This window comes from Tachysurus fulvidraco, chromosome 24, assembly GCF_022655615.1.
Source record: "Tachysurus fulvidraco isolate hzauxx_2018 chromosome 24, HZAU_PFXX_2.0, whole genome shotgun sequence".
NCBI lineage: Eukaryota > Metazoa > Chordata > Actinopteri > Siluriformes > Bagridae > Tachysurus > Tachysurus fulvidraco.
Genome location: NC_062541.1, coordinates 11,634,619 through 11,661,944, shown reverse-complemented (window position 1 = coordinate 11,661,944; position 27,326 = coordinate 11,634,619). Strand labels below are relative to the sequence as shown.

Here is a 27,326-nt window from a genome sequence, read left to right as displayed (position 1 = left end):
CAAGCACACACACGTACACGCACACACACGTGTACACACGCACACACACACACGCACGTGTACACACGCACACACACACACGCACGTGTACACACGCGCACACACACACGTGTACACACGCACACGTGTACACACGCACACGCACACGCACACACACACATGTACACACACACACACACACACACGTACACACACACATGTACACACACACACACACACACATGTACACACACACACACACACACACACACGTACACACACACACACACACATGTACACATACATATATCTATTGCCAAAATAGCTTTATGCTTGGACTGGGTCTGGTCTCAAATATAAACGAAATAGAAAAAAAAAGAAGTGTAAATCTGGATGTGTATAAACGGTGAAAATAATAGTCACAGGCCTCACAAAGAAGCAAACAAAAGTAGGACACATGAATTAAGGTAAAACACTTTACTCATGTCTGTACATTTTTTTATTTTCATTTTATTGTTAGCATAGCTTTAGAAATGCAGTTGGGAATCCAGAGGAAAATTTCCTCACAGGGGAGAAAGAGAAACTACAGAAAGGAGAAAGACACACATCAGTTTTTGCGTAAATACATTTCTACAAATTTCCCTTCGGAGAAGAAATGACACTACGCTACTTAAAAGAATCTACACAGCCTCCAAATAACACAAGATTTTCTTGAATACTCCTGTTGTGTTATATAGATACATATTGCCTATGTATTCAAATGACATCTGGCTTTGCAGTACAACTGCGACACAAACCTCGGATGTGTGAGTGGGTCCCTGGACCCATTAAGTCCTACAGGTGACCAGATAAAAAGGGTCGGTTTTAATCATGACATGCAGATAGCCAAGCAAAGTATGCCATATGATAGAGCAAGCTGAACCAACCATTCAGTGTTACGAAGTGAGAAGATCATTAAGATTCAATCAAGGAGCTATAAGCACTTCTAATGAAATCTGTGCTCAGAACTGTGAGTTGCATCTTGTGAATCTGAGTTTCCTCAGAAGCTCTTTGATCGTAAGGAAATGGTCTTGATATTGCGGAGTGACACGTAACGCCTCCCCTCTCTCCTTTTTATCTCAATGCTGGGATTTTAAAAGGTAAGTGAACTTGCACTGACACACACACACACACACACACTATCTCTCTCGCACACACACACAACAAGCTCAACAAAGCTTACCACTGGCACAACAATGAGTCATGCTCACACAAAAAGAAGACGTTGTTAGTTTAACAGGAAGTGTTGGAGTCTGATCCATGCTGTCCCACATGGCTGCAGCTGGATAGAAGAGGAGGGGAAGAGGAAGATGTCCAGCAAGTCCATACTTGTGTTTGCATGTGTGTATCTGTAAGCCTGTGCATGTTTATAGCGGTCTGTGTGTTTGTATGTGTGTTAAAAGCCTGCAAGGACTCCAGCCCTTACAATCCTGTGGGTTCAGCTACAGGCCTCCCACGTCAGATGACTGGTCACCACTTCCGCCAGAGCCACTCTGAGCACGCTTTATATACAGGTTCAACAGCTTGAGCTGCAAAGACAGATTTCAATTATATTCACTTTTTATTCAAATTTTAGTGTTTAGTGTTAGTTTTCTTTGTGGAGCTATTTATGACAGAGATATGTCAATTGTTTAAAATAAAAAAATAATGTACTTTATTTGGCTGAAGGTGTGAAGTAGATCGGATGATATTTAAGAAAAGTTGCTGAACTTATGTTTTTCTGACAATCCTTTTTCAGTGTTGTTTTGATTTGAGTTCTAATTAAATTATGATTCCCAATTTTGAATGTTTTCCCCTTCTGTTTTATTATTATTATTAAGACTATAATGGGGAGATTTTTATAAAGCTGAAATGAATAAGTCTCAGTGCTAAAGAGTGAGTTTTTTGAGGCAAATGTGAAGATCTGTACATGTTACCAGCTCACCTTGCTGCCAGACAGTTGGCTGAGGAAAGGTTTGAGATCCTCCCCGATGATGGCATAGATGGCAACAAGGCAGAACACACAAGCTTTTCGTACACTGCTCTCAGAGTTATCATAACCCTACATCACACAGGAAAAGAAATATTACAGTTGAAATTACTGGAAAAAGCAGAACAACCCTTCTGAAATGGTTTATTTGTGTACTGGGTGCTGTGCTTTGTGCTGTGTTTAACTAACTTAATTCATTCACTCATGTGCAATAACTGATTTATCCTGGAATGTCACTGTTTAAAATGGACCATTTCTTTTATACAGACCACATGTGTTAGAATACATCATGACCAGGAAATATACTGGGTGGCAGGCAGTATAAGTCAACAAGCCATGGCACACAACCTTTAGCAGGTTTTGAGTGTTAAAAATGAGCTCTTACCTGAATGAGTCCAGGGACAATCTCCGAAAGCATCTGGACCAGACTTTCCTTGGGCAGTCGCTCAATTACTTTGGTGAGCATCTTGATGGCAGCCAGATTGATGGGATAGTCTGCAGACTGAATGATGGGACATAGCACCTTAATGCACTGCTCTGGGCTGATGGAACTTGCCAGCATGGCTGCTGCCTCTTCTGCTGCCCGGATCACCTACACGCATGCACGCACGCACACACACACACACAGTGCATACAATTTTTAAAAAAAAAGGAAGGATCTAAGGAAGACTCTTTTCTGCTCACTTCCTTGCCTGTTATTCATGACACAACATATTCAGGTTAGAGCAAATCCCTAGTGGATTCCTCTTCATTAGCTGAATGCCCTGCCTAGTGCCCTCTTTAAAAGTGTAGAAAGATATGCCTCATTGTGTGTGCATGTTTATTTTACACAAGTCTCTTAGCTCTACTTAAACTCCACTGTATTTTCAGTAAACATGAAAGTATCATCACACCTGGCAGCTATTAAGTGAAAATATGCGCATCTTTATTTTCACTACACAGTAAACTATAGGGTGTGACCGCTGCTATAAAAACTCACCAGGTGTTGTGCTCATTTTTGTTTCCCAAAGAAAAAAGAAGCCATTTCAAAATGGTTAACAAAACAAACAAAAACGCCAAGTCGTGTATGTAATATTTAAAATGTATATAATGTTTGGAGTGCACGTGGTGCGTTTGGATGTCTGACCTCTTTGTGTGGGTCTTTGTGTGCTTCCAAGGTCTTCATAATAGTAAGTTCTGCATAGTTCTTGAAGCGCCAGGGCTGTCTGTTCAAAATCTCCTTCAGCACCCGCAGTGCAAGTGCACGAATCACATGCTGCAGAAATTACATTAATGACCAACATAAATCAGCTTTTTTTTTTTTTTGCTGGCATTAATAAAATTGTGTATATATTCATCCTCTGCACATACCTCGCCATCCCCCATGGTTTCCAGCAGCAGCAGGAGAATAGTTTTAAAATGTTCATCCCAGACGTGCAGCTGTGTTTCCCTGATCAGCCGCATGAGTTCACAGAGCGCTGCCTTCCTCTCCTCCACCCGCTCGCTGTGATTGGACAGCTCCTTTAACAGCTCAGCCACCACCTCTGATTGGTCCACACTGCTATCTGTTAGCATCGTTATGCAAAAGAGAATCAGAGCAAATAATCAATTGTGTAGACACACGTTGGGTAGATCGTGTGACCAAAATATTCAGTATACGCGTGACATGAACGATAAAACGTGCGACATGCAATATGTAATAACCAGTGTTGGGCAGTAATGCGTTACTGTAACGCAGTTACGTTTAACAGTAAGTAACACTTAACGCGTTACTTTTTAAATAAATTAAACCATATGGCGGAGCAGTTACCAGTTACAATTTTAACTGAAGTGTAGCCTACAGACTAACCTGTTTACAGCAGTGACGCAGTGTAGGATTGGTGGATGCCGACCTGTAAACACGAAGACGCCGCACTGTGGGCGTGTTTCCGTTTATTCAGGGATGTGTGGCAGTAATGGCGATTCGAGGCGAGAGCAAGACGAGTTTCTCAAAGTGGAAATATGCTCATTATTTAACATTAGCTGAGTTACTTTTTGAATGAAGTAACTAGTAACTGTAACTAGTTCCTATTTCTTATTAACTAGCACAACACTGGTAATAATACAACATACAGCTTAGCTCACCTCCAAGTCAAAGTGAATTTCAGGTTTTGATAGTCAGGTGGTTTAAGTGGTTCTCGGAATTATATATATATATATTTTTATTGTTCTCTTAATTATTTGTTTTAAATCTTCACGCAAGCAGCTTTAGGTAACCAAGCGTAAAGTTGCCAACAGATTCCTTCTCTCTATGCCACTGCATAGGCAGCATTACTGCATGATGATGGCCAAGAAAAGAAGTGAAAAATTCAACCTTATTTTGCACTGGGAAGTCATGCTCAAAATAGCAACAGTTACACCAGGAGTAACCAAACTACAAAGCCACAGTGTTTGACACACAAAGCAGGTAGTAATTCACCCCTTGCCAACTGTGCAGCAGCTTGGTGCCGTCCGGTGAAACGTAGAATTACAGGACAACACACACAATCTGGATTGTCTCACCATCCGTAAGGCTCTCGCCGTCATGGTCCAGTGGCTCTTTCAGGCTCTTACTAAAAGGGGAGGAGCCGAAGGAAGAGTCTGAGTAACTACCTGGCTGATACTCCTTGCTGGGGCGGGGACTGGAGGAGAGGAGGGGCATGGTGTTCAGCAGAGACGTTTTGTTATCCAATGCTGTCCGACCAGTTTCCGTTGTGTCAGCACCGCCCTAAAGATACACAGACGCGCACAATTATTCTTTCAAGCGAATCACGTATCTACCACATTTGCAGCATGTGCATATATACCACAGACAATTTCACAGTATCTAATGTCTGTAACCCTTGTAGTTGTGTATTTTATACATTTATCAAATTAACCTTCCCAACTGCCCTTAGATTTCTATGATGAGAAAGTTTGGGAAAACAGGATTTTTAAAATTCTTAATGAAAAACCTACTGAAATTCTGGTCCATGGTAATTACACATACACTACAAATGTGGTTGGTAAGAATTAAGATGGAAATTGCAGATGGGTTTATATAACAGAAATGGGTTAGAATATTTGATTGGAAAATTAAGGCTCTCTAAGCTAGGCTCAGGGAAAGACTGAACAGAACCAGTAATTCAGTATTTCTGTTTGTGTGTTCTAACAAAATACCCTGTTTCTGGTGTTCGTTCTTGTTCCTCTAACCATATCGAAGTGCTGATGAACACTGAGGAGTCTCTGCCTTAAAGATATATAGCACATCCCTGTAATGATACTAAACACCAATATTTTGTATGGTTTGAGAGTTTCAGTTTCTAATCTGATGGCTCAGTACCCTTCCATCGCTGATATTACCTCTTCTCCGTCTCCCTCTCTTTTGCGAGGAGGTTCACTCATGTCCTCTTGGCTCCGCACGCTGAAGTTCTGGATGGCTTGGGTAACGCCGCGCAGAGAGCTGTAAATCTCCTCCGAGTTCATGTTCTCTGTGTCATAATCAAATGCACTGAAAAAGGAGAAGAAGGATATGATCAGTGATTTCTATAACTTGCATGTGAAATTGTTGAATTACCAGGGGGTGTGTGTGTGGGTTACCTCGGGGACGGCGTGTTCTGTGACGTGTTGGTAGGGGATGTTAGAGGACTTGACCAGCTGGCCGGTGACCTTGGAGTGTGTCGTGTCAATGGGCTACCTACTGGGGCCTGCGACACAAATACAAGAAGATTTAGGACTGTACTGTTACAAAAGAAGTTATACAGCAACTAAAAGTTCAGCCTCTTGCATGGATTAACGGGTGTCTCTGCCTGAGCTACAAAACGTTCAGTTATCTCATCTATTGTAATCTAGTCTGCTGGTAGCAGTTATTCTGATTAAATTGTATACCACCACATGGGAGACACTGCAATGTATTACCAACTGTGCAGTTTACTAAATGAATATCTACGTCTATAATTTGTAAACACTGATGACAAAGTTTCTACCAGAAAGACCTTGCCCTTGTAATCTTTGTTACATATTTAATACTGAAAAGATCTTTCCTTCTACAATCCTTATGCACATTGTCAGATCTCATGCATGTGATGATGTATATCTTACTGGTGCTACACCGCCAGTGTTGCGTAGGTGGTTCTGAAGGAGTTTGGTAGCTCCATCCTGGAAGGTTTTAGGTAGGGCACCAAGAAGCATGGTGAACTCTGGTGTATTCAACTGGAACAGCGAAATCAGCACAGACTGGGCTGCCTGGACCCAAGAAATACACAGATCTCCAGCAATTCAGAAACACACTTCACATAATAAAACATTCTTTATGCAAACAATACACTAACTGACCATTTTCTAAATAAACAATAGTGTTAATTCTGTTAGTGGCTAACATTGGCTGCTTGGTGAGGATTAATAAATTGTAGATGGTAGACATAGGTTTAACAAACAGAACACTTTCTCCTACCTTCCTGACATCCGAGCTCTTGGGTTCTGTGGTCCATGTGATAATGCGGGACACTGCAAGTCTGGTCTCGCTGGAGTTCACAAAGTCCTGTGGCTCCATTTGTAACGTCAGGGTCTCTATATACTTCAAAATGGCCACTTTCACCTGTAAATATCAGCCTCATATTACTACTAATCTAGAAAATGAACAACGTTTGCATGACAATAAACAATATGAGCCATATGAGGCTACTGTAGAATAATAAACACCCTATACAATATTTCCTCTGGTAACTATTCTCACCTAACAAACATATCAGAAGTACACCAGCACCATTTCAACAACACATTATAGGCAATGTCCTACTGCAGTCCTGATATTCAGCAAGCCCCAGAGACAAAATGGAACTTCTTGCATACATGCACTCACACACAGACAACAAAGGAAAAGAGGGAAAAATGAGGGGGGAAAAAAATCACTGCAAAAGACAAGAGAGGGGGTATTGGGGCACAGTGTGCCAAAAGTATATGCACTGCTTTGTATCTCCTTCTCTCCTTTGCGTCAGGAGCACGGTATCCATTATCCACTTAGTAACCAGAGTTGCTTTAGTTAGGAGGTCCACTGAGTGATGCGATAGCTAACGCTTTCAACAGTTTTTTCATTGGGAGCACAGCAGTGATCTCCACACAGGCTCAATTATGTACGTTTTAGAAACTCACAATGACTCCGATTCAATTTGATTAGTGTCTCGGAACGCCTCTAACAAATTTAACACTTATGATGTCATTAAGCTTTATTGATTCCAACCTTCAGCGGGCTGAGGGGGTGTAACTCAATTAGGAGCCAGTGAGCTATAGGATTGCTTCCCCTGTGTCTCACTGACCTGTACAGCTTGGTTCCACACTTGGATATGATCCTGTAGTGTGCAAGCATGTCGCCGCTTTCTGAGGGGAAGCAATTCTATAGCCCCGCCCCCGAACCGGCAACAGCGCCTTTTCCCCGGCTTCAGAAAGAGAAAGGAGAGCATATCAACGACTGAAAACCCATACAGAAGGGAGGGGACGTGGAAGGAGCAAGTATGAGGAAAGGGGAAGGAGAAATGCTAGGGGGTGGAAAAGGCAAAGATGCAGATAGAACACTAAAGGGAAAAAAGAAACCACACTGAGGGCTGGGTGAGGGGCAAATGGTGTGGTAAACACGTTTGGGGGAATGAAATTAGGGTATAATCCTGCGTCAAGCGGTGACCTCTTTTAATGACAGTTGATGAAAGGTTATATCCCCCCATGTATGAGGTCACAGTGCTTACACGATTTGTTAATATGAAACAAGTGGCCAGAAAAACCTCAACGGAAGCAATCTCTAAATAAAATGTACGACATTAAGATTAACTGGAAATGACTCACAACATAACCAAGCCTGTGATGACGCACAGCTGCGCCCAAAAGCAGCAATTACCTTTAAGTTGGGTGTCTGTGTCTGGTCTACAGTGAATCTCATAAGAATTGTGAACTGCAGATCATTTGGAAAAGACTCCCTAGAAAGAGATGCAATAGAGAGAATTAGTGCCAAATCATGTCGCCAAATTTTGTTTCTTTTTGGGGAGAAAGGTTTGTCTTATCTTACAAACCTTGTGACGTCGAGGGCTTTCTGTACTTTGGCCTGTACGGAGCCGAGGAGGTCGGCGCCCATCTTTTTCAGCAGTTGTGTAAGCAGCACAAACAGCCAGTCCTGCAGGTCTGCCTTATGAACCATTATGAAGTCCACCAGTGTCTCCAAGAACATGCTGAACACCTACAAAAAAAACAACAACACAGCCTTTGATATGTGCAAAATGTTTGGCTTGTGGGGATGCACCGATTTGATTGGTACCCACTGAAACTAGATAAAGCATCTAATCAAATCTGACATTTGAGTTAAGACACAATGAAGATTCCCAGGAAGACTCTGAATTTTGCAAAAGAAGCTTCAGAGCCTCAGTTAGTGAAATTATGCCAGTATTGGATCTATATCAGCTCATTAATAAAGTGGGATCGGTGCATCCTTATCAGCCAGTACAAATCCTAGATAGTTTTAGTAAACTAAATGATCCTATGAACAGTGCAACTGTTCAAGAGTTTCTTACTATTAGTTATCAAAAGACAAAGCGTACCACTGGTCAGCACAATCACCACACATTCAAAATTAAAAGGCATAAAACTTTTATTTGACTTCTTCTGATTAGATAAAGGGAAGATAAACAGCAGAAGAGGTCATGAATGTCTTCTGTTAAACATTCCTCTAACTAATACGATCACACCCTCTTACTGATTAGTGTGTTAGTTTTACAGTTTGCACTTGCCACAAAAGATAAACCCCAAATAAAATTATATTCTGCCAAGCAGGAACTGCATTCATTAAAGCAGCCACACACACACACACACCAAAACAAAAACGTGTCGTAAAATCTGCACAAAATTCTTCTGAACTTACTCTCTACAGTTCCACCCCAGGCAAAGGCATGAAGAGAAAAAACAAACAAACAAACAAACAAACAAAAACAAACAAGTAAACGTAGTGAGTTTCATTTTTCCTTTGAAATGCATTAAAGATTAATTCTGAATAAAGAAAATATCTTATTAGGGTAATAGCTTATAGGCTTTTAAACAAATAAATTCAACCAGCATCTTTTCTGTGAAAGAGAGTAATACACAGAATAAAGAAAGAAGGGAGGAGAGACAAAGATTCCAAAATATTCAAGAGATGGAAGAAAAGGGTGGAAATTTCTGTGCCAGAGGATTTTACAATCCAAGCACATTAGAAGTAGGGGCTCCAGTTTTCCAGACCCCTGAAGACAGGTCAGGCTTTTAAATGTGCAGGAATGTGTATTGTACCTTAAAGGAGGCGGAACTGATACCGGATTCTGCCGTGCCGAAGCCTCTGGACTCACGCTGCAAATCAGAGAAAGGGTTGGACCCGAAGGCCGTCAATCAATCAAACTTACAGTGCTGGGCAACGGCCCGGCCACCGAGAGCAAGGAAACGCTGCGGTTTGCAGGTGAGTAAGAAACCAATTCACACGCCAAATGAGAAACCAAGCGTGTTAGTGTGTCCATGTGCGTTTCCAGAATAACTCACTCGTAGTTTCACTGCCGACAGTTATACTTGTCTTTGAGAATGGGGTAATCTATTGGTTAAGGTGTTCTACCAATTGGAAAGTTGCGAGCTCGAATCTTAGGTCCACCCATCTACCACCACCATTGGGCCCCTAAACTGGGCCCTTAATGCTCAGTTTTGAAAAAATGAGGTAAAATGTGAGTCTCTCTGGATAAGGACATCTGCCAAATGCCGTAAAGGAGTAAAAACAAATTCTTGGCTATTAGAGAAAAGCTTTTAAAGTATATTATTGTTTCCTTTCTTAGTCAATCACCACTTTACTGGTCCACTAGGCCTTGATGTGACTGGGGGGAAAAATTAAACAGCGAAATGTTTCAATGCTCCATAATTGGTACCAATATAACTTAAAAATCCCAGTATTCTTCAAAGTGACTGTACGTGCATAAGCAAGTGGAGAAATACAGATCCTGTTTGGATAGGTAGCAAAGTTGCGGTGAATAAGTAGAGCTGAGCGTTCTGACTGACAGTCATGAACAACAGAAATGCACCCAATCTGTATAAACCATGCGGTTAGCCAGTGGCCTCACCCTGAGAATTAGTGTGCAGAGCGCATGCCTCTGTTGAGAGTGCCGCTACATATGTGTGTCGAGTTAAAGGCTGTAGGTGAGGCAGAATCCGATATTTTATTCATACAGGTTTCATGCATGGGTATTGTGTGCGTGCGAGAAAAATATGCCCAGCTAGAAGCGGCGTGCCGGCGGTACCTTGCTGTGTGGGTCTGCAAACATCCTTGTAAAAATTTCACACAATCTCTTGAGTTCAACCCGGCTGTAAAAGAACAGAGGACACAAAGACAAACAGGAACATAAATTATGACTTTTTTTTTTTTACATGAAGCCTCATACTGTAAACAAAAAGTAACCTTAAATATTGACACACAAATTTTAAAACTTTCCCTATTCATAAACTTCATCTTTGGTATATCTGCATGATCATAGGAAGTAACACACTGAACAATCCTTGAGGGACCTGTGCACGTATGCGTGGTACCTGAGAGCACGCTGGTTCTTCAGCAGGGCCTGTAACCCCATCAGCCCCTCTTTCCTCTCAGACCAGTTAGCCGAAGCACAGCGGTTAAGTACTTCGGCCACATCTTCAGCCTGACGCATGTATGTGGGAATACTGCCATTGCGTGAGCTATATGAACGCTCTGAGCAAGCACTCGATGCATCACTGTTGGCATCGTCATCGGAATACATGCTGTAGTTTTCGTACCGCCGCCGAGCTGGCTTTTTCTGCTTATAAAAATAGAAGAAGAAAAAAAACAGAAACAAATGATGTGTAAAGAATTAAGGGAATAAAGCAGCACAAAAAGAGGCACGTCAATAACTGAAGTGAATGGAATCAAGAGACAAGCAGGTGATTTGCAACAGAAAAAAAAGGGCAGAAATCTGAAAGACTGACCTTGCTCCGCATATCACCTAACAGCTGGCAGCATTAACAAAATCAGTTATTATATGATGGTTAGGAAAGAGTTAAGCACAGAATCACAGACACGTTTGGGTAATCAGAGTCGTTCTATTAATTGGTGTAAATGTGGTTGTTTACCAATGCATCGGCGAGGGCCTCCTCCACATCCGACCCCGTATTTAACACTCTCATGGCACTGACAGAAGAAGAGAGACGACTGGACTGCGAGATCCCCAAACCTGAACCTAAATATACACATTGGACATTTTAGCACAACATAATCAGCTTACATTGTATAGGAACACAGACATCAGGGCACAAGAAAAAAAAAAAACGTACAATACAATAATAAAAATCACGTACCACCACTGAAATATAAAGAAAATACAAAACATAAAATACGACAGAAAAACAGTAAGTAAATTACGTACAAAAAAAAGAAAATGTGGGTTAGAATGAAAAACAGACGATGACCGTTTGGACTTGAACTGACAGCAAAAAGCTTCAAATGCAGAAAACTCAATGACACCCCCACACCGTTCCCTCAACGACAGGAAGCATGAATACAATGTTTTAAAAAATAGTTCCTAAACCTAAAATGATCATAGAACCTGCAGAGGGCTGTAAAAATAACAAACTGCTCCTTTAAATTCTAATTCTGCTCCTTTAAATTCTAATTCTGATCTTCACTTAAGTCATCGATTGTATCGGTATCCCACATTTGTGGCTGTTTGCTGAAGAGCATCATCACTTTTTTTTTTTTTTTGAGATGGGAAGGAAATATTGTTATGAAAGCTAAACATAAAGCATGCAGTCCAGTCCAGTGGAGGCTGAACTGAAAAAGAAGAAGAAAAAAAAAAGGCATGACTGGGATGAACAAATGAGAAGACGACGCATATGTAGTCTGCTTTTGAATAAGGACTGGGGAGGCTGCGGGTCATAGTTCACCTGCTGCCCCAAAGGCATCTGGGGCATGAAGGGCACCAGTAGAGCGAGAGTAGTGTCGTGAAGCTGTAACACACACATACACACATAACATGCATAATCAAATCAGTGTTAGAGCCCACCACAGAAACCCCAGGTTCCTGAACCTTCAACAAAACACCAACATTGTGACCCACACTTACAGAATCAGAGGTTAAAGTCCAGTTCTGCCTGCATGACCAGCTCCTACCAGACAACTCCACAGTAAGTCGAGTGTAATTTAATCAGGAGTTTTTTTTAACACCACGACAAAAATAACCCGCTTCATGCTTCTATTATATATGTTCAAGTAATGACACCAGCATATCTATTCTTACTGAATGAACAGAAATCCTGAAATAAGGTTATATTACCTAAATACCTAAAGACATTTACAGCACGTTTGTCTGGATGCTCTTTTTGTGCTGTGATATTTATGCAAAAAAGTCTCCGAAAAAGATTAGAGCAAGTTGTCACGTACAATTTACTGTATATGCGTTAAAAAAAAACAGACTAACCCACCTTTATGTTCCTTAAAACGTTACATTACTTCTACCATACGTATTTCATGAATCGTATGCGTTTTTAACACACTGTCAGTCGCTGTCAGAAATTCATTAAGCTTTTTTCCTCTAGTGGGCCACTAGTTTGTAAACACCAAACAGTTCTCGCAGCATAATCCATCGGCATGAAAGAAAGGAAAGCTTGAAAAGCAACAAGCAATGATCTTCTGCATGATTATGATCCCTCTGAATCACATCAACTGATACAAACTGATGATTTCATACTCGATGGTAATAAGAACATCACTAACAAATCGAGTTTTGAGGCTTCAAACACCGCACATAATTTAATGCAACAAGCCATGGTGTTTGATTTTTAGAAAGCATGTGAGAAAAACAAGCCTGGAAGCTAACCTGAGGCCTAGCAAAGAGTAGCGTGCATGCAAAAAATATTCAAAATACATCCTTTTTAATCCCTAATCCCTACCCTGTGGAGCTACAGCTATTTGGGACTGGTTCTGTTTGCAGCGATGACTGGCTACTCACCAAGCGGTGTGAAGGAACGCACAGGGCTGGTGTCTCTGCTGCTCTCTCGACTGGCCTCACGACTGCAGCCCTGACTCACACTAGGCCGTGGTATACGACTACCCCGCGCTGACCCACCCCAAGAAAAAGGGACAGACATAAGAAAAGACAAAGGAACAGAAAAAAATACCATGAAAGAGACAAACAGAGCCATAAATAGTATGAAGAGACAGGGGAGTTAGGGGACAAGGGAGGATAAGAGAAAGCACAAGCTTAACATACAACACAGTAAAAGCACTGAAACAGAGCAAGAGACTAGTTAAAAATAGGGGTCCTAATTTTAAACAAAGTCTTCGTATATTCGTAACTTGTGTTAATTCAGGCCCTAAATCAGAAATGGAAATATTGGAGAAACAAAGATAGCACAGATAGAAGGAGAAGAAGTTAGAGATAGAGTACGAGATACTGATCTGTTTATTTGTGTGTATTATGGTGTGATTCAGCACTGCGAATTAGCTCAGCGGGTTAATGCGAGAACAAGTCCTGTCTCCTGAAGCAGGCCAAAGCAGCACAATCACCTGTGAACACCACTGCAATCCAGCCAGTACGGAGACAGACGGATGGGTTATTGTAATGTGATAAATGAAGGAAAGAAGCGCAAAAAGCATACCTCCTTTCGATCCATTGTAGATGTGGCTGACGTTGGATGGCGCTTTGATCAAAGAAAGCAGATTTTAAGACCGGTAAGAATTAGTATTTGCTGTAGGCTGCAACCACCCCACCCCACCAACACCAAAACCCACCAACAAACGGCAAGAAAGAGAGCAACAACTGATTCACTTTGCAGGCAGCAAAAAAAAGTACAAATGACACAAACAGCAGCTGGGAGATTATTTTTATTTATTTAAATCACAAATCAAAAATGCAAAAAGGTGAATTCCACATTGCGTTCTTTGCAACACCTCAGACATTCAAATAGAGAGAAAAAGAGACAGTAAGGTTGGTGCTTACCCACAGACAGTCGGGTGGGGCTTGAATCTCGGCTGCAGCCCTGACTGCGTGGGATTCTGCTGCGCCGCTGGGAACCGGGAGCAGCACTCACACGCTGGGCGCCTGTACTGAGTGTGCTCAAAGCTGTGCTGGCCAACACACGGCCCGGAGAGCCAGAGCGAGAGCCCGCTGATGAAAAAGGGGGAAGAGAAAAAAAAAAAGTTAAGAGAGGAGTATAAAACAGATTAGACCATACCTATATTAAAGGAATACTCCAGTTTTTCAAATCCAAACTCTCACTCAAATTCCACTTTATTAGTAACATTTATTCAGCCAGTCATGTAGCAGCAGTCAATCGGTTATTGGTGCCAGATGAGCTGTAACTGCAAATGTTCTGGGATTTTAACACACTACTGTCTCTGGATCTTATACAATACTGTAAAAAACAACAACTACTAAATAGTCAAGCTGATGGATCATAAGACAAATGGCGGTAAATCCTGCTCAGAGTTCTGTTCTTGGCTGACAGAAGAGAAACCCATACTGCTGTATCCACCTCAAGGTACTTCGTGTACATTCTGCGATGCTTTTCTGCTCATCGTGGTGGACAAGCGTACTTATTTGAGCTATTGTAGCCTTCATGTCAGTTTGAACCAGGTCTATGCCTTTTCCTCTTACTTCTCTCAACAGCAATGTGCCTGCAGAATTGCAGCTCACAGGATGCTTTATGTTTTTCACACCACTCTGTTTAACGCCGCTGAAGGGAGTGTTCGTTCTCAGGAGATCAGCAGTTTCTGAAATAGCACATCAGGCAGCAAACACAGCACAACAACCCTGAACATTAACCAAAGATTCTGACCTGTATCTGTACATTTTACAGTACATTTTATGAATGTACTGCTTCCACATGATTGGCTAATTGCATGAAGCAGCTAATAAAAGTGGATAGCGAGTGTATATTTTTTCATTTTTGGGTCATGTTTAAATTTTAGCAGATTAATCTAACAGATTAGGTTGAAAAACACTGGAATGTTCCTTTAGTACTTTCAATAAAAAAATAGCGTATACTGAACACACACTCTACTGGAACTAATGAACAGCACAATGAGAGGAGCTAACAGTGACAACATGACTATCGTTGAAAACAAAAAAAGTCAAACATCATTACTTTATGACTACGATGGAGTTCATACAACAAGAATCCACAAATACAAGAGAAATGATTCAGTATATGCAGCGTCAACAAACATAAAAATGAGATGTGACCCGTGCAACAGCAGAAACGTTTTCTAATGCTAGTGAACACAGACATGGATCAGCTCCTCCAGACTTTTCTCTGTAACGCCAAGCATGTTTCCATCAAAAATGATTTCTACAGATGGCTTTGACACACGACTATTTCCAGCAGAATTTTCTTTTAAACTTTATAAAAACACCACTAAGGCACTCAGAGCAAGCCAAGCAGAGAAGCTGTACACTATACGTGCAGCACCGAGTGAGGTTGTGGACAGTAACGTGACGTCCACCTGTCCTCATCAACCATGAAGGTAGAAGAGGGTGGATCCCGGTGGTAGGTGTGTAAAGGGGAAAGTTTTGTATGACAGGTAAAATATGTAGAAATTCTTACCACCAATTGGTGTAGCAGACTGTGATCCTGAGCCAATAATGGGCCAAAATCATAGGGAGGAAATTAGGAGCCATGAGGCCCATAAGGTAAGAGGAGGAAAAGCACATTAAAACAATAGCATAGCATAATGGGCTAAAAACATGCAGGTGGCTGGAGCAAGAAGTGAATAAATACATGAGCCTGAAAATAAAAATAGCAACATCAAAAAGAGCGCACACAGATTCTAAAAAGCTGCCGATCAGCACTGCGGTAAGCTGGCAAAGAAATGAAAGCTGATGAAAGAAGATGAAATCCCTAACACACTTAATGATTCTCCATTTCGCTGGTTTGTGCTTCCCTTAAACACAAAATTCTTTAATGGCTTCCTTTAAGTCAATGATGCCTCACACACATACACGTTAATGTGTGAGACTGCAGGAGTGGATTTGGCTCTCAAATGTCCTGCAGGCAGAAATGGACTCACACCAACACACCCAAGTGAATACCACACAGCATGCAGGTACACACCCGCGCGCACACACACACACACCCTCACTCACTCGCACACACTAACACACTCGCCAACACGTCAGACGAGGGTACCTGGCGTGCAATCAGAATCGTCGGAACCTAAAGGCACAGAAACAGTTGGAAGGAGCCGCGTGTTACATCCCGAGAGCAGGATGAATCCACACACACACACACACACACACACACACACACAGCTCTTGGAAAGAATGTGCATGCTACAGCAAGTTGTCCACACACATATCTTGTGTACATATGTATTGGTGGTTTTAATCATGTGTTAATTACTTGAAGGTGCTTAACTGATGTTTAACTGATGACTCCATGTCTAGAGGAAAGGAATAATTTAATGAGGCGTGTCGCTCATTTTGTATTTTATTGCATCATACTGACTGTTACACAGAGGTGAGTGTGTCAGGATGAGCAGTGTGGACGGGGTGTTTAGAACATGACTGAACATCAAGCTACATCAGAACAGATTTTATTTATATGATGATATTTAGGCTCAATTTAGCAAAGCTATAAATTTGAAAGATGTGTTGAATCAGAATCGGGTTTATTGGCTAAATGTGTTGACACAAGGAATTTGGTTCCAGCTGTTTGTGACTTAAAAGTACAGACATAAGACAGACTATACACTTAGTGTATTCTTTAAAGCAATCCCACAGAGCAAGCTGTTGATCATCCCTGGAAACCTGTCCTCGGTCTCTCACAGCCTTACGGTGCTTTCACATACGCAGCATTTGATCTTCTATTCTGTTCTGTTGTGACTCTTTAGTGTGTGGTGTGGGTGATTTGTGCAGGTAAAAACACAGCAATTACACTTCAGAGAGGAAAAAAATAATTCTATTTTAAAATCATTACAGAAACTAAGAGTTTAAAATATTTTATGTATGGCATACATCATTCATTTTCTCTTTTTAGTCTTCAAATCTCCAGAACACATCACTTTTCAGCAGCATGACCCTGGGTCTGCTCATTTTTGCCACTATATTCTGACCAATGGATGAATGCGTTTTACACTATACACCTTTCAGACAAAAGTTGTTAACAGGTTTGTTTATGTTCAGTGAGAAAACAAATTAAACAGCAAACAAACCAGTCTGATCCATACTCAGAAACTGCAAGTGTTCATACTTTGAACCTGTGTTCAGTCTTGTATTAAACACACAGATATGACTAGTTACCAGTCTTGTTCGTTTCTAGTTTTAACTACGATATAAAATATATTTCACAAAGGGAAGCACTGACATCAATTTTATAGTCGGGTATCGACAGTTTTGTGAGTGTGACCATGGGCGACGACATCAGCGGTCATCTTTCCTTGCTTGTGTTGAACAGAGTAACTGCAAACCTTTAAAGTCGGTGGATCAAAATTATGTGGCCAGGAAGTGCACACACTGTTCTTAAAGACCCCAGTTACACTGCTGCTGCCTGCACAGCACCCACTACCATGTCAGTGTAAATGCTGTACTGAGAAAGGCGAACATAATCTGATGGCCATATGATGAGCCCTTTCCATTGGTAAAGATGGTACATTGAAGCTGACCTCATTTACTTAACTCAATAACTGATCACCAGCAAAGTGCACATATATGTTACCTAATAACATGAACCATAAGAGTCAATAATTAACACAAGTTAGGTGTAGTGAATAAGTTAAGAGTGATCTGATGTGTGCAGATGTTCATGCGTGTTTGAGGGCTTCATCGATAACGTGCAAGTGCAAACACTTACGTTGGGACTGAGATACCATCTTTGTTCGGCTCCGGGCCCTCGAGTCCACCTGAGTGCTGCTCATTCCTGATGGAGTTGACAACGGCTGCTTAGTACGGAGACGTCCTGGGGATGCACAGACACGCACATTTAACTTTCAAAGTCATCAGTCTCTGACGAAATCCAGACAACACATACAAATTTGTTTGCCAGTTAAAAGTCACTCGAACATGAATCCTTCCAGCTTTATACAGGTCACATTGTCAATGTTATTTATTACATGATAATGTGCTATTTGATAAAATCGGGACCGCAATCTTAAACGCACTGTATTGAACGTCGACGAGTAACCACAATGACCTCAGGACTAGCACGTTAAATTGACAAAACCTGGAAAATAGGTAAGTATCTGTAATACTCTCAATAGAATGCGTTTACAACGTTAACATCTGTAGAAATTACAGAGCACCAGAATGCCGAAGCTTTAAAAATATTAAATGTTGGGTAAAGTTAGACCAACTAAATAACAGTGTGAATAAACATAATTAAGAACATAAAATAAAGCAATCGATTAATTCATCGTTTAAATTGTTTAAAAGTCTCTTAAATCTAGTGTTAGATAAACATGTTAACTGACAGTTGGGACCAAGTAGGCAGACTGTAGAAAGCATTAGAAAAATAAAGATGAATGGAGGACATCCAGATTAAGCAGCTGAATGAAATTCACAATCACAGTTACAGTCTGAAGCTAGAGTCTGCAGTACTGCTCCTCTCCAGCAGGGTGCAGCAACATTGCAGCACAAACAAGTACAACAAGGAGAGGAAAAATCATACTACAGTGATCTGGATTTGAACCAGAAAGCTGCTAGACTAATAGATGACACAGATATCTATGAACTACGAACACAATGTCTTCCATCAGGAACAGATTGTGAACCTCAGGTGTGTTTTATATGCAGTTTGTCTCCTAATCAGACTGTATGTGGAGGTGAAAAAAAAAAATTCCACCCAAAAGCAGGAAAACATGAGGACATGAATACCAAAAGTGTGAAACAGGAGAGCACCACAAAGAGAGACAAAGAAGGATGGAAGAACAGATAAGCTAAAGCAGATGAGTGGACAGGACGTCTACGATATGATCTTACCATCCTTATCAGAGGCATCATCTTTAAGCCAAAAGAGAGAGAGAGAGAGAGAGAGAGGAGCACAGCAAACCAGTTAGAGAGAAATGAGTATGCACGGCACACACACACACACACACACACACACACACACACACACACACACACACACAGATCAGAAACATGCTTACACACTACTTTTAAGAATGCTGACATACTTCAGATCACTTAATTCCAAGTAAGGGAGTAAACTGAAGGATATATTCACAGAGAGAGAGAAAGGAGAGATGTGTGAGTTTGAAAAAGAGGTGAAAGTGTGTTTCAGCTTTCAGTGTTCCAAGTATGAGGTCCATCCTCACAAGAGCCCTGAGTGTTTCTGAGCAGATACCTAGCGAGGCATAGGTGCCTGGCGGTAAAGCCGTAGTGAGGCGGCCAGCTCCTCCTGCCTGTCCACCGTGTCTGGCCTTAGCACTGGCTGCTGCATTTACATCAACATCACTCCGAGATCGTTGCAGGGAACCTGGTGAGCCTGCTGATTTAGAGCTGGCTGGAACTGAGAAACAAGCAAATAAAAACATAATTAAACAACTACTCATATGATTTAATCTCTGTATTAAAAATGTGAACAAAAAACGACACATAACAGTTTGTATTCTTATTCTGACAGCTTACCTCTGCCCGGAGCAGCCGACCACTTTGAAGTTAACGGCCGACTAAACGGGGAAAAAGGAGAAAAAAGAAAAAAAAAAAGAAAAAGATTGATCAAATTATACAAATCGTTTGCTACTGGTGGATGAAGGTGATGTGAGAGTTATAAGCTAGTTTGGGGAAATGACAAATTCCCAAATGGTCACCTTTTCCATTGGCCAGAAGTTTGATACCAGGTGCACGTTATTTGGTTTCGACTTATAACTACCTCAAAAAGTTGCATATGATACTCTATAAACAAACATAAATCTAAAAAATAATTAAGTAAATAACCCTTCCCTCTGAAAAGCTTGAATGAGGGGAAAAAAAGAAACAGTTCCACTACAGACAGTAGCACATCATGAGATTCTTTCATTACTGTCCGTATCTTTGGTCAGCCAGCAAATATTTGTCAAGAATTAGACAAGAGGCCGTGACATTTCAGCAAACAGTTGTCCAGATAAAGGAGTAAACAGCAATATAATGACACTTTTACTGTTGTCACTATCTCTCAAATCTCAGATGTCAGGTGGTGTCTAGGTCTGTTTTTATAAAAGTGCTCAGGAAAATTGCCTAATGATACATTATTGTCAAAGAGTCCTGTACGTGTGTCTTATTTACTTGAGACTTTCCTGCGAGCTGGAGGAAGAGCGATCCGATTGTGGGAGCGATGCCACGCTGCCCGAACTCTTTAGACACGACTGAAGTGTCTTCTGGTAGGACGGTTCTAGCGAGTTATACAGAGACTCCGCCTCTGTGGGGAAATGAGCCCGCAGCCCCCAGTAGGCCCTGAGAGACAGATCAATATTTCTACATTAATTCAAACTCAGGAAATGTGGATCATTTACAGGCCGTTGAAGTTATCCGTACTTTCTAGCCTCCACTCGAGCCTCTGAGTCAGCATCTCTGATTCCCTTCTTTATGCTGTCCACCAAAACAGCCGCATGCCTGAGACAGACAGAGAGAAAGAGCACATAAGGAAGTGCTACGGAAACTTAAAAAAATCCCTTTCGTTCCTCTTTCTTCATACCTCTCCAGAGAGTGTGTCTGCCACTCCTGCAGTAGCAGATCCAAAAATTCATAACAGCGTCTAAAGGAGGGGGTTATGAGAAAGTATATACTGAGGAAATTGCACATGAATAGGGTTTAGTACATGATTGGTGTCGAGTGGTGCTGCTGTTCTCACCTCCTTACAGCCACGGATTTTGAAGTGCAGTTCCCTGTGATGAGAGGAATGAGCCGTGGCACGTGTGTATGCTACCGACAAAAACAGATAAACGCCATCAAAACTACTGTATGCTTGACTGCAGTTAACTATATGTAGTTACTGTATGATCTCAATATTTCGTGTGTGTTTTGGTTCATCGGTTAATTTTAACTGTATCGTTTACATGCATTTTTCTTTACATTTTCTCACATATACCCAATCATGTTTGTATTTGCACTACAAATTCTCTGACGTCTTCAGGCATGAGGAAAAAATACTTTAGTTTATAACCCAGTTCTGATTGATCAGGTGGTGTTGACTAATATTCTATAAGCGCGTCTGTGACCATAGTGTCAGCTGTAATCAAAATCACTTCTCATTTTTAATGTTATGGTTTCTACAAAGGCCAACTCAAATGCAATTGTAGAGCAGATGCTTCAAATAATGTAAACCTAACGACAGAAATGTATTTAACACTTTGACACGAAAGAGTCACTGGTATCAGCACTTGGTAAGCATTTCACTAAGGGTTCTCTCACCGTCTCCAGAACATAAGCTGCTTGTTTTTTGCTTTGAATTATTAACTTCAAGAAAGAGAAACCAAAGAAAGGCTTGTGGGGGAACTACTGCCCCTAGCTGTCATTAATGATAACAGAAACTGACTTGTATGTATGTATAAATGTATTAAATGCAATATAAAAATGATTATATGCATACGACATGCTCATAAGAAAACTTCTGCAGTAAACTGGACATACTGTTATTGGAAAATGATTAACTTTAGGTCGGTAACAGCTCTCTGGTGTTTTATTCTTTACAAATTAAATAAACTCACGTTTATTAAAGCACATTTACACCCACTAATACTGAGGATTCCTTACCTGTATAATGATGCGAATTGCTGCCGTCCCAGAGGTCGCCATTATTTTTGCACAGTTGGGAATAAGATTAAACAACACAGGAACGATGGCCTCTGCTCCATGGTCGAATTTATTCCCCAACACTGTGGACAGGTGCCTACAGACAACAATAAAAATATATATATATTTAAAAAAAAAAAAAAAAAGACACACAGACACAACAAAAAAAATTGTGCTGACTGCTGAGTGGAAAAACAAAACATTTCGAGCAAATGTTCACTAATTTGGTACATTTAAGCAAATCAATTGGCTTGTACTTTATGCTGTCACTTATTTTCAGCCCCTTAATTAGGTGACTAAGGGAAACGTGATCTTAACAAGCCGAGTAGAGCGGGGTCTCTGAAATAAAGCCGTGATCTGTCACTCACGCCACAGTGACGCAGGCCTCTCGCACCACCTGCGATCGCAGGTCCTTAGCTGAAAGCTTAAACGCTCCATCTAGTAAGCGCAGGTGCTGGTAGAAACAGTCGTAGTTTTTTGCCCCTGCCACCAGCAGAGATCGGATCTTCTTTAACTGAAAGGAAAGAGAGAGTTCAGTTAACATGCATGTCAGATAACCGAACAGCAATTTGGAGAATTTCTAAACCAGGTGATGATTTCAGTCGGTACAACAGCCTTGGGCAAGTCGTGGCCTAATGGTTAGAGAGTCTGACTCGTAATCCTACGGTTATGGGTTCGAGTCTCGGGCCGGCCACGACTGAGGTGCCCTTGAGCAAGGCACCGAACCCCCCCACAAGTGTTCACTGCTGTGTGTGTGCACTTTGGATGGGTCAAAATGCAGAGAACGAATTCTGAGTATGGGTCACAGTACTTAGCCGTATGTCACGTCACTTTCACGGACACCTGAAACTTATACCATGCTTAAGGTTTTCTCATGAAAATACCGTGTGGGGAAAAAAAAAAGTCCTCATGTCTCACCTGCTATTGTTTTGGACTATACAGAAGAAACTACCTTACACTGTACATTACAACAAGCCAAGTAGCCCATTCAATAATACTGGGAAGGATTTAAGTCCTTAAAGTTCAAAAGAAACAGCAGGACACAGACAAATTATTCATAAACACATGCACAGACACGCCAAGTCTAAAATCTCTTCTCATAGACCACCATTTACAACTTAACGTGTGGTCTGTAGGGACTCTTTAGAGCAAGAGTGTCAAGGTTATATTCCATCAAGGGGATACATTTTTAAACTTTACTCTCTGCTGTGATAAGGGTGAGACAGATTATGAAGAGAAAAATGCAAATAAAAAAATTGTTTGAATAAATAAATAAAAATTTACAGGAATGCAACCTGCAGGAAATTCAGAGTTCAATTCAGAGCAAATGTTCACTAGTTTGGTTCATTTAACATGTTCATACTTCACCTGTTATCTCTACACACCGTGTTTATACTGAGACTGCCTTAGATTCCTATCAAAATGCAAGACTGTCTGATCTTGTTACAATCACAGTGTCTGTTTGTGTGTGTGTGCATTACACGTGTGTACGAGTATTCACATCTGGTTAACCATTTTTGGCACCAGCACTCCAATAATAAAATCGCTACATGAGCATAGAGCATGAATAATCAAATGAAGGTGATCAGATAATGAAGAAAAACATGGGGGGGGGGGGGAGATTTGGGAATATTCTGACACCTAACAGCACTGCTGTGGTGAGAGGTGTGCGTTAGACTCATGGCTTGTGAAATAAATAGTCTATAACTTAAATATATTTGTATAGAGCAGAATATTATAACCATGATACTAATTTAATCAAAAGTATTCAAGTACATTTTCTCTGTTGAGCTTAAGTTTAACCCAACCTGTGTCTGCTGTTAAAAAAGGAGGTCAGTCCTGTCAAATGTGTTTGCAGAAATGTTTTGAATCGATGTGGAAAAGTTCTAATTATTTGCAGGTATTTAATTCATATTTAATGCTATAGAATCATGACTGGATGTCATTGCATGCCAATCGACAGGAGAACCTAAATACCTGAGTGTTTACAAATCTTTGTATCCTTGACACATACATGTTCAGAAAATCTGCTTATTGCAAGAATACACTCACTGCAATAGCTCTCTGATCCCAGTCGTGTTTATCATCGGAGAGAATCTCTCGGATCTTGTTCAGGTTATCCTCCAGGTCACGCGTGGAATAGATCTATGGGATGAAGGAGAACAGAGAGAGCCAGTTACACCATGTAACTTTATACACATTTTACGCAGGCTTTCAGGGTTTAACCTTTAAATGTAATATTCTTCATCAACCTTTTGATACTTGCAGTTAAATTAATGTGTGTGAGTAATACGTGTGTCTCACCTGAACAGTGGGGACATCTGTGAATGCTTTAATAAAGTCCTCCTCATCTAAAGCACCAGCTACCTCTTTAGACACACCTGTAAATAAGGCATCTGTTAGATTCTCATTGTAGTGGTCCGAAATGTGATCTAAAAGCAGCTCCTAATTTTATCCATTTCATATGAGGACACCTTAATGTTATTGAGACAATACAAGTTAAATTTTACTTTTTTATTTCTCTCTTATTTTAAGCCTGTGGTTTATTCCTGTATGAGATCTGGTCATTTAATAATGTGTGTGTGTGTGTGTGTGTGTGTGTGTGATTTTTAGGAATCAGTGCACAATTCTTCAAGAGTGTATTTTGATTATATCTAAAGTTTCACGCCACTCCCTTAAATCACACACTCTCAAAGGGAAAGCTCATCTTTATCTGTGCCTCCTCAGAGAGAGGTTAGTGATGGTTGCGGCTGTTTCCATAGCAACTGAGCACACTCATGTGTTTCTATGGAAACAACTGCAAGGCCAAGAGAGGGGATCCCACTGTTGTGTGTGTCATATTTTGAAATAGAGGTCATTGTCATTGCCTGACAAAGAAATAGTTCAAAATTCGATTTAAAATCAATACGTATTTAGAAAGAACTGCTTACACCAGGAACTTCAAAAAGCACATGTAGCAAACCTTTAGTAAACACACACACACATCTTTCAGATATCAAGAACATCCTGTCTGTGCATTATAGAGCTGTCAATCTCGGGTCCCGAGGGTTCCCGAACCCCTGAGTATGCATGTGGAGTAAGGAGGAGTTAACGCAGGCCTTTTTACTCTCCATGAAATGCAAAGCAAACAAATGAGTTTCAGCATAAACATCAGTGGGAATAACAGATACTGCAAACTCTGACTAAAACACCTGTGGGGTTTAAACGATATTAATGTCTAAAACTCCTAAGAAAGAACACATTATTCTTTATATTTTCCAAAATGACCAACAGTAGATATTATACACAACATATCACTCTCCCAGAAAAAGAAAATGTACTCCAAGTCTACATATATTGTATACCACATGTTTTAACAACCACAAGTATGCAGGCATCTGGCCAAAGCAGCCACTGTGGTGCTTTTCCTCAGGCGTTTTATATACTCGAGCAGCTGGCAGGAATATCCTCATCTCACCTCTGACATCAATTATCAGTGCATTGTTCTAGCACAATGCTAATCCTGGCATCCTTTAAACATATCGGCTGTTAAAAACAGATCAGCTGTTATAGATTTATATTTAACACACTTCCCCACAGCTACATAATATATTTACAGGTCACACCACCAATGCGCTTGTAACTGGCACTATAAAGGCAAATGCTGAAATAGCCTTTTATCATGATAAGAATATCTTCATAACAAGAACTTGGTAATACTGATAAACACTACTGATGGCAACTTCTACTATATGGAGTTTCCACAGCTGCTGAGTAAATATTCTAAAGCAGTACTCTAACAGCACCTCTGGGTTTAGACCTAAATCCTGTTGTGTCGAAGTTTCCTAGCACAGTAGTAAAGACAAAAAGGGGAAAGATTCATCTAAAAGTCTAAGGGGAAAAAAAAACCAAAAAGGGAAAAACGTTGGTCATTTGATCTTGTAAATCTGTAGAACATTGATTCAGTCAGATTTTCTTTATCGTGAGGTAAGTTTAACCAATTGCCTTCAGAAATAAGAACCGAGAGTTTGACTTCCAAACCGTCTCTACAATCATCTCTTTCTGGAACTCAGCGGTTAAACCTTTTCACTATCGATCGGAAGATCATGAGTTTAAAATCGCCAAGTTGTCAATACTTTAACCCAGGAACTTTAACCCTCAACTGCATCAATTGGATAAAATATCTATCCAGTTTGGATAAAAAGAGTGAGCACAAACAAAAAAACAAACAAATAAATAAATGTACTTTCCTGAGATCTACTTATGTTCTAGTTCTCTCTGTTAAACCTGCAGTGCTCGCGGTTACTACGACTATCTGCTTTCCTCCAGGATATCTGTAGCTCTTTCAGCTGAAGTACTACAGATTTAACACATTACTAAAACAGACACAACCTGGTGTGTTTTTACACAGCCGGTTTAGGACTAAATACACAAAATTAACTAAACATGCTGAATAATAACACGTACACAGACAAACCTATAGGCCCCAACTTTACTGTTGAAAGTGAAACCAATAAATAATGTTTGGAATATAGTAAACTAACACCTACATTTGGTGTCTGAACTAACAGAGATTTTTGAAGTGGTGAGTTTTAGGGCACAAACATTATTATAATTATTAGAAAAGAAACTTTTTAGGTGAATTGGAATGATACAGTATATGGTTGAGGATCTCAGTTTCTTAAATATTGAGTGAAAGGCGATTAAAGTCTCGTATAAAGCATTTTGTTTGATTTATGAAACTTCCTTCCAATACAATTTATCCATAATTTCAGTGCTAAAGAATGGTCCTCCAGGCAGGCTTTTAAGAAAAGATAATAGTTAGTGCTTGTAGAGTCAGTGTAACCTATTCCAGAAGAGCAAATGGCTTTTCTCATCTAGAAATCAGGCTGAAAATCACAGAACAGAATTTGAGCAGTTTGAGATTAGGAGCTTTTCTAAAGGACCGAGTGGAGGAACCAGATGATGACAGCTAACCCTTCAATTCATGATACATCAGATTTTCTGGGTACGAGTGTGAATCTAGTGCCTACTCATTTTGGTGGCTCCAGTAGCACTGGGTCTTCTGGAACTGCTGGCTGAATCTGCAGGTTTCTTCGGCACTTTGGGGACTTTGAAAGCTGCCTGGGCTGACGAGGGCCGGCTACCATCCACCGAGTCATCGTCATCAAAGCTACGATCTGAAAGAAAACAAACAAAGTTCAAATTAATATGCAGGTCATAAACATTCAAAACAAAGATGATTTGAATTTACACCAAATTAAATATTAGTCCAGTAGAGTCTTTAGGTCTTATAAAGCCTTAATAACAATGCCATTACATGATCAGATGAAATAGGCAAACCATAATCCATTATTGGGTTTATGATATTTTCAAAGCTTCCAGATTTATGTTGACGGTTAAAAATACAGTAGCACTAACATGAGCTATAAAACGCGATCAAATTAATACAGGCACAGCAATCAGTAGCCTAGAAGCCAGGGCAAAGCAGACTTTGTATTAGGGCTCTTACGGTTTCTTCAGTAACCTTCATAAGTTCATGTGAATTCAGTAACCTAAACTTTTTGATAATAAGGGGAAAGAAGAAAATGACACATATTTATGTGTAACTTCAGCACGCACCA

At 40.6% G+C, this 27,326-nt stretch overlaps 1 protein-coding gene across 50 annotated transcripts in view; it reads right to left on the bottom strand.

Moving 5' to 3' along the window:
- Window positions 1–441: 441 nt before the first annotated feature.
- The window catches only part of clasp2 (cytoplasmic linker associated protein 2), a 42,319-nt gene continuing 15,434 nt past the window's right edge, over window positions 442–27,326 (bottom strand). For 2 of the 50 annotated variants that reach the window (XM_027175464.2, XM_047808335.1), the window contains 38 exons: window positions 26,736–26,882; window positions 24,028–24,104; window positions 23,776–23,868; window positions 22,092–22,237; window positions 21,685–21,820; window positions 20,783–20,853; window positions 20,627–20,686; window positions 20,467–20,544; window positions 20,218–20,385; window positions 19,582–19,622; window positions 19,298–19,462; window positions 18,934–18,954; window positions 17,810–17,914; window positions 16,148–16,174; window positions 15,566–15,592; window positions 13,960–14,127; window positions 13,619–13,660; window positions 12,970–13,077; window positions 11,906–11,968; window positions 11,096–11,202; window positions 10,952–10,975; window positions 10,538–10,785; window positions 10,252–10,315; window positions 9,266–9,322; window positions 8,865–8,867; window positions 8,023–8,186; window positions 7,851–7,929; window positions 6,417–6,560; window positions 6,065–6,208; window positions 5,564–5,670; window positions 5,327–5,474; window positions 5,144–5,209; window positions 4,508–4,712; window positions 3,338–3,531; window positions 3,114–3,242; window positions 2,373–2,579; window positions 1,943–2,059; window positions 442–1,547 (listed from right to left, as the gene is read on the bottom strand). In XM_027175464.2, the coding sequence (XP_027031265.1) occupies window positions 1,461–1,547; window positions 1,943–2,059; window positions 2,373–2,579; window positions 3,114–3,242; window positions 3,338–3,531; window positions 4,508–4,712; window positions 5,144–5,209; window positions 5,327–5,474; window positions 5,564–5,670; window positions 6,065–6,208; window positions 6,417–6,560; window positions 7,851–7,929; window positions 8,023–8,186; window positions 8,865–8,867; window positions 9,266–9,322; window positions 10,252–10,315; window positions 10,538–10,785; window positions 10,952–10,975; window positions 11,096–11,202; window positions 11,906–11,968; window positions 12,970–13,077; window positions 13,619–13,660; window positions 13,960–14,127; window positions 15,566–15,592; window positions 16,148–16,174; window positions 17,810–17,914; window positions 18,934–18,954; window positions 19,298–19,462; window positions 19,582–19,622; window positions 20,218–20,385; window positions 20,467–20,544; window positions 20,627–20,686; window positions 20,783–20,853; window positions 21,685–21,820; window positions 22,092–22,237; window positions 23,776–23,868; window positions 24,028–24,104; window positions 26,736–26,882 (4,037 nt within the window). In that variant the 3' untranslated portion in view covers window positions 442–1,460. The remainder of the gene's footprint in view (window positions 1,548–1,942; window positions 2,060–2,372; window positions 2,580–3,113; window positions 3,243–3,337; window positions 3,532–4,507; window positions 4,713–5,143; window positions 5,210–5,326; window positions 5,475–5,563; window positions 5,671–6,064; window positions 6,209–6,416; window positions 6,561–7,850; window positions 7,930–8,022; window positions 8,187–8,864; window positions 8,868–9,265; window positions 9,323–10,251; window positions 10,316–10,537; window positions 10,786–10,951; window positions 10,976–11,095; window positions 11,203–11,905; window positions 11,969–12,969; window positions 13,078–13,618; window positions 13,661–13,959; window positions 14,128–15,565; window positions 15,593–16,147; window positions 16,175–17,809; window positions 17,915–18,933; window positions 18,955–19,297; window positions 19,463–19,581; window positions 19,623–20,217; window positions 20,386–20,466; window positions 20,545–20,626; window positions 20,687–20,782; window positions 20,854–21,684; window positions 21,821–22,091; window positions 22,238–23,775; window positions 23,869–24,027; window positions 24,105–26,735; window positions 26,883–27,326) is intronic. The other 48 variants (XM_027175491.2, XM_047808337.1, XM_047808332.1 and 45 more) reach the window with 44 other exon arrangements.